The sequence below is a fragment of the Scomber scombrus genome, chromosome 11 (genome assembly GCF_963691925.1).
Source record: "Scomber scombrus chromosome 11, fScoSco1.1, whole genome shotgun sequence".
In the NCBI taxonomy this organism is placed as follows: Eukaryota; Metazoa; Chordata; class Actinopteri; order Scombriformes; family Scombridae; genus Scomber; species Scomber scombrus.
Window position 1 is genome coordinate 16,328,407 of NC_084980.1, and position 10,758 is coordinate 16,339,164.

The window sequence follows — 10,758 nt, forward strand, 5'->3', positions numbered from 1 at the left end:
ATTTAGCTTGGGTCAAGAGGTCAACCCTCCTCAATTAGGGCTGGGAAGGGAGGGAGGAGGACACACACTGCACATGAATAACTTTCTTAATGAGCATTATTTGAACTGGTGATTAGTGTCATAAATAATTTGCAATAGAGGAGCATGTTAATCATGTTGCATAATATTTGTAATTCCTCATATATTTGCCACGTACTGTAAGCAAATCATATGTGCACTTTTTCTAAAAAAAAAATTAAGTGCATTAGTCGCACTGAAAAAAAATCATGAATCAATAATCCCATCATGCAATTATCGTAAATTTAGCTTCCAAAAATATTAATGCTACTCATACAGACTTACGAGACAGATGCAAATAAGCACAGCAACGTATCATTTCAACTGCAGCAGTGGTGGCAATCAATCATTGTCTCTAAATCAGAGCTCTTTCTCCATGTGGCAGACAATCCATGACAACAAGAGAAACACATGCCATGGAATAAGAAGAGATATCGGCCAGCTCCCGCGACACCCAGTCCAACACACTGAGCTGCATGTCAAGAGCAGTGACAGCCGTGCTAATGGGATTTTTCCACGGCTCCATCATAATTTCCTTAATGATAATACTAACCATATTTTTGTGTCACATTAGAAAAGTGTTAATGGGTGTTATGCCACAGATCATTAATTGTGAACAGACTGGAATACTGCAGCTTCTCCTAAACTAAGAATGACGCAACTGCTAATACACATTTTAACAGGAGAGAAGAAATCAAAAGGAATATTTTATATTTCTGCACTTTTAATTGTGCAAATTTAAAAAAGCCTTTATTATGTTACACAAAATAAATAAAGTGCCTATTCAAAATATAAAGCTTTTTTTCTGTTTAAAAGTGCCATCACACTTTTTTTTAAGTAAACAGGCCAAAGCTGAGAAGTGAAAGGGGGAGTGGTTATGCACCTCTAGGTGTAACAGAAATGCCATGAAAGAGTGACAAAGCATCTTAATAATATCTGTTGTCCTTTCCATAAAGAAAAAATTAAAAATTATGACGTGGGGATTTCTAAAAAATACAGATATATTTTAGTTTTCCTTGTAGATTACATTTCAATTGGAGTTTTATTCCCAGTAACCAGACATGAAGGTAAATAAAAGTGTATCTCAAGCCTACTTTGTTTTTGTCTGAGCAGAAGAATTTTCACTTAAAACAGACTATTATGGTGGCGTTATTTTTAATGGGCTCTTCACAGATTTCATAAATCAACCTCTTCGGTGGGGTTGAGATTTAAAGTGTAAAATAATATTTCCTTTCATATATAGCCAACTAAAACTCCAGAGTTCACTCATGTGGCGACAAATTTCAGCTCCTTGAAAACATCAAATATTTAAGGTGTACATGACACAGCGCTGATTTCATGACAACCGCTATACTTAAAGTAAATGATGCAGAAAATATATTTATATATGCGTATGACAGACCTGGAAACTTCCTCCTCAGCCAATAAACACATCAGTACCGAGATGGGAGAGTGTCATTTGTGCTCCAAATGAAAATATCAACCCGGCCTCACATTATTCAGGAAGTGCTGTAGGACAGGCAACGTGGCAGTCATCACACGCTACATGCAGGATTTGGAGTGAGATCCTCCTTTCCTCGCTGCTCACCGCTGACTGAGGCAACGTGCTGACCCAAAGCCTCTGCACATCAAAACAAAATTACAATGTGCCTACAGTTGAGAAATGTAGAAGGCTCAGGATTGAGTAAATGTCAGTGGCTAGGGTGAAGTGTTTGCATATAAGCGAATGATGTATGGTCTCGCCCTGTGCCATTTATTCCCCCAAGCAATAACATAGCCGGATCTGTCTCCCTGACTTAATTGAAACGGGACTTGTAATGTTGCCCTTTTCCTCGATGGGACCAATAACATAACCTCTGACTCCCACAAGCAGCCAATACTGAGAAAGTGGGTGTGTGCGTTGGGGTACACAAGGGGGAAAAAAAGAGTGCCAACTGTCACAGCATTATTTTCTCATCTCCTCTACATTCCATGTCCATTCTAGTCCCTCGAATGCCGCACGATGCCCGTTCTGCCTTCCCTCCATGTTCCATCGGCACCTCTGTTTATTTTCCCTTCCGCAGAACAAAGTGTTCTTTCTGCGCAAAAAAAGCCCCGTCCGCACTGACCACTGCCTCAAGTCAGCAGAAGACAACCTATAAAAGTGAAACCTGAACTCTGCAACCGCACTCTGTTTGCGAAAACATACAGTGCATGAAGACAGACTCTCACACACACACACACACACACACACACACACACACACACACACACACACACACACACACACACACACACACACACACACACACACACACACACACACACACACACACACACACACACACACACACACACACACACACACGCGCACGCAAGCACATGAAGACACGTATAAAAGCATGGTGTCACACCTTAAGGGATAACAATTTTGTGTTTCAAAAATATTTTTATGTTAAAGTTCACAGTGTAAATGACAATTCTTGTCTTCTACAAACAATAGTGAAGAATGCAGAGTTAAGCAACATTTTTTTTTAAAAATGACAAGGAAACTTATTGTGGACATCTGTATAAGTGTAGCTCTGTCCCAGAGGAAAGAGATAGACAAAGAACAATAAATAACATCTGCCTGGCCTTCCTTGGGTCTGCTCCAAAACAGGGAAATATCTATGACGTATCTGCATTTCTGCTCCGCTCGAGCAGTCGGAATGAAGACATAAAAGTCGGGATCTTTTGAGTACTACATTTTTCCCATTTAAATTTTAGTGACAATAACAAAACAAACAATGTCATCACTCTGACTTCATTTGCATACTGATTTTCTCACTCTCTGTCCCTTACACTCGCACGCATAGTTATACACAAATCTTAACAGATGTTCTTTTGAATGCACACACACACACACACACACACTTGTAGCATGTACACATGCTGGCAGGAGACAATTATATATAAGTGATGTGTCTTTTGAGAATAGCAAATGTCACAGCAACTAACAAAAAAAACAGTCAATGCCAATCTGGTTTGAGAAAATAGGAAATCTATGTATAGAGCTGTTTACTGTGAATAGAACAGTGCAGATCTGGAAATAGAATGTGACAATTTTAAGATGTGCATGCACTCACATTTCCACCCTCTCCTGGGTATTGATTTAAAATGGTGGCTGCATGAATGTACTACCGCAGACCATGTAATCTTCCTTTGAGATGAAGACTTCCGAGAACGAAAGGGGAGAGAGAAAGGGGTCCACAGACCACAAGCTGGGAATGTGAAATTGTGGGCAATTATTTGCTGAGCAAAATACAATGCCTGCCAGATGAACTGGAGCTCAACCTCCAAAACCCAGCAGCTCCCCCACCAAAATGCTACAGAGAAAAGTAGTGTGTGAATATGAAAGTGTGTGTGTATGTGTGTGTGAGTGAGAGTGTGTGTATGCATGTTACTCTGTCTCTATTTCTCTCTCCCTCCCCCCTTTCACCCTCTCACACACACATGTAGGCCTACACTCAGTCACAAATGTGTGATCAAATTACCACCAGTCCAACTGTTTTAAAAAAAAAAAAAAAAGTAAAAAGTAACCAAAAAATAGAAAAAAAACAATAAAATCTTGTTTAATATTGCCTATGCCCTTTCCTGACATGATGTGCTGAGATTTTACATTTTTTTAAAATATCAAAAAAAGTTAAGCATATTTTCACGATGTGAGCAGTCTGGCAGCTAAATCCAGATGTTTACAACTTTTTAATGAACATGTCCAATTAGCACTAAACACTAAGGCCACATCTATTTCCTCATTTTAATTGAAGTACACACACGTATAGCTACTGTATATATCCTACACACACCAAACGCCCTCCCTTACCCCAACATATAAAATGTTTCCTCCTTAGTTTCTCAGACTGGAGGTGGGGAGAGGGGGGGTGGGGGTTGTCACGTGACTCTGCACCCCATTCCATCAAACGGCTCAAGTTCCGACCAGGAGCGTCTTTAACACATCCAGATGTTTGCCAGCGTCGCGCTGCACTGTTGCTCTTTACATTATCCATGCCCTACCTATCATCACAATATTGTCTGAAGTGAAGCCGACCACTATTTCCCCGATGCCAAGTGCGTCCATGCAGTCGATTTAATGCGCAACACAACAGGAAGAACACTCCGAAATGCGTATAAAGGGGAGACCGTTATAATTTCAGTGAGCGATAAGTTCAGTTCATGCTCGTCTAGACTTTGTCATCACCTTAAAATAAAATGTTTGAGAGCCACCAAACATAGGCTTATCACTTACCTTTCAGAGATCTTGGCTTAGCTTGCTTGCGGCGCGACATCCTATAGAAAAAGGCTGAAGTTGCTCAGTTTCTGACTGATAATTTGTGTAAGACGGGATAGTCTAAAGGTAGATTCTCTCTAAATGTCACTGGCCGAAATCGCGGCTGCCCTTCTAGCATTACAGAAAGATGCAACTTAGCCCTTGCCGTACGGTCTAAAACACGAGTTTGCTGTTATTTTGTGATGAGTAGGTGGATGTTATAAAATCCAATTAGCCCGATCGGTATATAGGCGACTCTATTTAGTTGAGCTGGGTATCGGGAAAAGTGTGAGAATATAGTAATCCCGTCATGCGCTTCCATTCTCCGGGAAAATACACACGCGTGCAGGCATGATCGTTCGTTTAGTAATAAAAGCGGAATATTCGCTTCTCGTCTCTCATCTCAAATGCATCCGCGTGAGAAAGACATCAGCAAAACGCCTCCTGTGAGAGTGCAAAAAAAAAAATGCAACAAAACCAAAAAAAGGGAGGAAAAAATGATAATTACACTTTTCACTTCATATCCACCTAACAGCATCAAAACTATTATAGACTCTTCCTTTTCTCACTCCAGTCAGCTAATCATGAATTAGGTTCGGAATCTGATCTAAGTCTACGTCTAAATTGCTCTTAAAAAGAGGATGAAGAAGCAGAGAGAAGATGGAAGCTCCCTCCTCATCACAAACCTGCAAGGTCTTGGACTGCGCTGTCGCTCCGGTAGTCCACATAATAATGGAAAATGGAAGCAAGGCCCCCAAAGCCATCAGGATGGCTCCAGAGGGGGCCCCTACCCCGCAGGGACTCGCTCTGTACGTAATCACTGAGGAAATCATTGTCAGCCTGCCTGCACTCACACACAGACAGAGAGGCATGATTAAAATCCTAGGGATCATGGCAAGATGCGGATTGCTGGATCTGCTGGTCCCCGGATCCGGAGTCGAACTCTAAACCCAAAGTCGGCTTGCTCACCCTGGCGTCTCCTCTGCTTCAGCTCGCCGTCGGCCACTCTCCGTCTACGGCAGACGGACTGGTCCCCCTTCTGGTAGAAATGGTTAAGCAGAAAGACATTTAGTGTGGCTGTTGACATACATGACATATTTTGGCAGAATCGTATTTTTGGATAAACATTTTCTTTAAGGATGGGTTTTTTTTGTTTGTTTGGTTTTTTTTTTAAATTCACTATGAATTAGATTTGTATCACTTGAATATAAAGAAATGTGTCTTTTCTTAGATTTAAAATTACATTTGTATTATTTCAGATTTGTCAAAAAATAGCCTCCTCCATTTTTAATGTTTATCTGTTTTTGATTTGTTTTCTTTTTTTGTTTCATAATTTCTGTAGCCTAATTAGACTAATTCCAGGTTTCAATAGTAAAACACTAATTTATGACTGCTCACGTTGAATTTATTTAATTGCAAGGCCTGTTATTGTGTAAGAAAGGCTTCACAGAAACTCTTTCTTTCTTTCTTTCTTTCTTTCTTTCTTTCTTTCTTTCTTGTTTTTTCTTCTACTTTACCCCCCCTACACCTTCACCTGCATGTGGATGTCCAGGCCCCATACCCCTGCTATGTGAAAATGAGATCCAGAGAAAAGTCCTGCGGTGGGCTTCTCACTCCACACACTCCCTCCCAGCAGCCTGGAGGTAGCCTCTGCCAGGGGCCGCATCTAAAAATCACAGTCACTGTACTGCCTTTTCCCACTTTCAATGCATTTCTGTTCTGACGGATTTACAGAGACAATGTAAGAGGAAACCAAAGTTTTCACTGCAGACCTATTGGGAAGGAGAGAAACAGTTGATAGGGCAACTCCCAAATACAGGTCTGGTGTATAAGAAGAAAATTAACAACAACCTTTGATAGCCTTTACCATGGTGGAATCTAACTTTGTTAAAGAAAAATCACTATAAAAGTTAACTATAACTTTAAAACTTAATGATGTGAGTACATAATGAGTCTGCCCTTATTCTATAGAGTATTCCCAATTTTCACTTTGGAGTTCATAATGAGGCCATATACTGTTACAGACATCTGAGGTACAGCAATCAACCAGCACAATGTAAATGTAATAGAAAATTAAGAGCTACAGAGGAGTCATTAGAAACCTCTTATTTTAAAGAAGCCTTATTATTTTGTATGTCTTGGCCCTAATCAGTGTTAGATGATCATAAGTGGCGACTTATGACCTACATATCATGTCAGGGCTTTCATTCAGTTTGCTCAATTTGTATCTTGTAATTTACTCTGCACCCTTTGCTTCTGAAATAATTTCCCCACCCACATGCTGCCATAAAATGTGTGCAAAAGATCAATAAAACAAAGCATGACACAGATTGACGTGATGTGCTTTGGTAAATTCAAAGCCCTCACAAACTACAGTAAAGTTGGTACACACGCACATATGAAACATCTATTTGTAGGTACTTGGAATCTGTCAGGAGGTCTCAGCTGTCTTAAAACTTCAATCTCAACAATGCTCCAAAGTTCCCCCCTCTCTGTTTCAACGCTCTGTCAGGCGGCTCTCCCAAAGTTTTACCACCTTGCCTCCCCCCATACCTCTCGAATGTTCTCTCAAACACAAACAAACAGTGCTCTTCAGTCCTCCAGGGCACTTTGCTACTTTCATTAGTGACAAAGTACCTGGGAAAAGGCTTGACTTGACTCGGCACTTGCACAGTTCAGTCTCTAAGTTACAGTACACTCTTGCTCAGAAGTTGTTGGGGTTTTTTTTCTCTCTTCAAGTGGAAGAAATCTCATGTGAGGAATGTTGCTCATGATGCTCCAACAACTATCTGACATGGCTTGTCCCTCGGGGATAACCTTATAAATATGGAAAGGAGAATCAAATATACATTTTGGGGAGCAAATAGGCACAATGAAAATCAGCAAAAATGTTTTTGTTTCAAGTCTCGCCTCCGAGCGGAAGGGAAAAGGGAATCAAACAAAGATAAATAAAAAGTGTGACATATTTGCCATTTAAAAAACAATGCCAAGCATGGAAATCTTCATTGGGCATGTACCTAGAATACTGCAAAATTAAGTCATTGATTTATTTGCCTGCATGGTGCATCTTATTTAGTCATTCACATAAATGATTTAATCGACCCTCTAATTGTGTTGTCTTTCAGAAATGCTACATGCACACTGCAAGCCCTTTAAATGCTATCAAACACACAAAGGCACAGTCTGTTTTCAGATCACCAAAGCTTCTTACCACAGTATTTGTAGTAAAACTGAGCAGTTATGTGGTGATTTTTCACCACCTATAGCTTTTAGTTAGACATCGAGACGACACAGCAAGTGTGTGTGATGCAGCATCTGAGATTTCACTCTGCCTCTCAGCAGGGTGAAATGTTCCCTAGTGGAAACTGCGGCCCTCGGGTGGTGGGATACTACAGCAGTTTTTTCCTGACCTGTTGCCTGCTCCACCTCTGTCCATTTGGCTCCAACGGCACATTGTCCAAAAGAAACAAGCTTAAAAAAACAACAAGTAGTAACTTAACTTTAAAACTCAGGGAAAGTTTTAATCCCAATGAAGTGTCTCCTGTAGAAATAATAATCACTGAAGGCTATTTAGTAGAATTCTCTTGCAAATGGTGAAAAACGGCGGCTTAAAAGCACAGTCGGTCAATTACGCTCGTTAGAAGAGGGCAGATGCACAGACATGCATGTACACCAACCACACACACACACACACACACTCACACACACTCTTGACTTGCCTCATTAAAACCCATCCAGCTACTAGAACTCAGAGATGTGAATGTTTCCCTTGAGGAGCAGGGCACGTTCATTTTGAGAAAGGCAGAAGATTCAACTTTTTTCTTACTTGCTTATAATTACAGAGATTGCTGGAATGCATGACCCTGAGAATAAGGCTGTGTCCTGGGAGAGTCCACCAGACGCATCACCATCTTCAGTCTTGCTCTCCATTGTGTGTGCTCCCTAGTTGGATGCCACCCACACCAGGCATGAGTGAGGTCGAGGCAGTGCCCCCATCACCAGAGGAGTGCTCCCTTGGGACTTTACACTCTGCTCCAACAAGCCAAACTCCTGAGGCTGACAAAAAAAACAAAAAAAAAAAACAAGTCAAGATAGCGAGTGACTGAAAACATTGCCCTCTCTGAGCACTGAGGCATACTCTCACAGTAAACTGATTAAAAAAAGAACAAAAACAACATGGAGAGCTAACAATCAGAAGCCTCCACAGTTGGCAAGCAAGGCGTGAGTGCTGCTTTCCAACTTTGCTGTTATCCAAATTGTTGAGCAATTAAACACTGGAGCACAAATGATCATTTGTATGCAGTTCAGACAAAAAATGGTTTCTTTCTCGACCAAGACATAGTGAATATGATATAAAAAACTGTGTGGGAATCATGTAAGAATATTCCTGATTTTTCAGTCAATAAAAAGCTACGCCTGTTTCAAGTGACACGCTCCTTGTCTGAACATCCTTGCAAACTGAAGGATGTCAACAAAGTAGACAGAATGTGAAGTGAGTGGTCCTCGTCAACAGTGACCTTCCAGCTGAATATCCACAACTTCCATCTTTCCAAGCCAAGGAGCCCCGTGGAGCAACTCCCAAACCGGGTCATTAGCGCAGTGGTGTCACCAGACAGCAGATCACGGGCCAGAGAGGGAGCGAGAGGGGGACTCCTGGCACTGCAGCGGCTGCTGTGCGGTTTGACATTCAGGGCTGGCTGATCTATGGGGCTGGGGAGACAGTGCCCTTGCTCTGGGTCTTCATGAGGAGAAGGTCCTGGCAGTTTTCCCCTTACTTACTCCATCATAAAACTGAGGTCACAAGATGTTAGACTCACGTAGGCCTCACTTGCAGCATCATGACCTGAGCTGTAGGTTGTTATCATGACTTCAGGGACAATATTGTCACCTGCGCCCTGGATCTTCCATTTAAAGCCATTTCACATCATCAGCGAGCTAACCGGTAGCATGATAAAATCCCTAGTCAAACTAAAACCTCCATACCCTAACCAACCTCCAACCAGCTGGCTGCATTACTACAATGTCCAGAATATACACAGATTTATTCCTTTAGACCAACTTTAGATTGGTTGTCATGACAGTAATTGTCACAAAGATGTGTTATTGGCAGGAAGAACACCATTTAACCACAATGGGAAGGTTTCATAGAGTGATCAAAAATCATTCTAGGCGTTTTATGTCCTTCTCAAATGGCTTTGACCTCCACAGCCCGTCTACAGCAAATGGTGACCACTATGAACATGCCAAGAAAGAGGATTCCCTGGGGGCATTACCATGAGCCAAGACGAACATAAAAATCTCCCGGTGAAAGATGGACACTCTCCACTTGGCACTGCCACAAAAGATGAAAGGAAAAGATAGCAAACCTTTCAACACTTTTTTTCTTTAACTGAAATGACAGTGAATTCTTTCTTGCTCATTACCACTCTCTCATTAGGAGATCTTCGCTGCAAGATGAGATCAAGCTACTCATCTCTCTATATGCTGGTACAGTTAACTAAGCTGCAGCATGTAACTGTGCCCCTTATCATACAGAACATTTTACACAATCAGCCAGATTCACCTCGGAGTGGTACCGATGTCTGATTACCAGGTTCAATGGATCCCACACTGAATTTAACAATTTAGCCAGCAGAATTAAACACATGTCATGGCTAAGGAACATAATGTAGCTACAGTCTCTGCTGATATTAAGGATTACATTCTATATAAATGTAGCCCTTGTAAACAGAAGAGAAAATACACAAACCTTGTATTGCCCTTAAGGCAACCCACCAAATTAGGCCTCTGTGAGTTTTTTGCAAATGTCTACAACTGTGTAGTCAATGACTAGAGAACAAATGAAAGCTTTCTTGACTCTTGTGCAGAGTAATGAGCTGTAGTGCAAATTAAGAGCAGCCATCTTCTCATCAGCATGTCCAATTTACTTCGGGATCGTCCCTGGAAAATAGGCAGCTGTGGAGAACGACTGGTGTGTTGTAGTTCTGTGAAGGCATGTGGATAAAGAAGGCTCTGAAGGATTATACGAACCCTCACTCCCAGGCCATGCACGCATTATTCATCCCACCTCCTCCTCCTTCTCACCCATCTCACCTTCATCCCTACCACCCGCCCACCACCTTTCTAGCTCCCCGAAGACTCCCCCACTTTCCTGACAGTTGCATAAGCCCCGAGAACCTCTCTCTGGACTGCGGTGGCGGGAGTTGGGAGTTGGGGCGGTGTTAATTAAAAGAAAAGGTTAACACACACGGGGCTGGCAGAAGGCACGTTGAGGAGACTCCCTTGGTAGAGCATCTGCTCACTGTCTCCTCCCTCAGAGGCCCCCAGGAAGGGACCAGGGACCAAGGATGGAAGCCAGGTGAATGGGAACACCAGGATGAAGGAATGACTGGGGCATAAAGGATGGAGCTGATTTG

At 41.8% G+C, this 10,758-nt stretch overlaps 1 protein-coding gene across 2 annotated transcripts in view; it reads right to left on the minus strand.

Moving 5' to 3' along the window:
* Positions 1–5,163, minus strand: part of LOC133990414 (zinc finger protein 521) — an 89,347-nt gene extending 84,184 nt beyond the window's left edge. Inside the window, exon 1 of one of the 2 annotated variants that reach the window (XM_062428723.1) lies at positions 5,029–5,163. Coding sequence is in view for 1 of the 2 variants with exons in the window: in XM_062428722.1 (XP_062284706.1) it covers positions 4,322–4,361 (40 nt within the window). In the remaining variant the exon portion in view is untranslated. Of the gene's footprint in view, positions 1–4,321; positions 4,427–5,028 lie in introns of those variants that run through there. The other variant, XM_062428722.1, reaches the window with a different exon arrangement.
* Between the last annotated feature and the right edge of the window lie 5,595 nt (positions 5,164–10,758).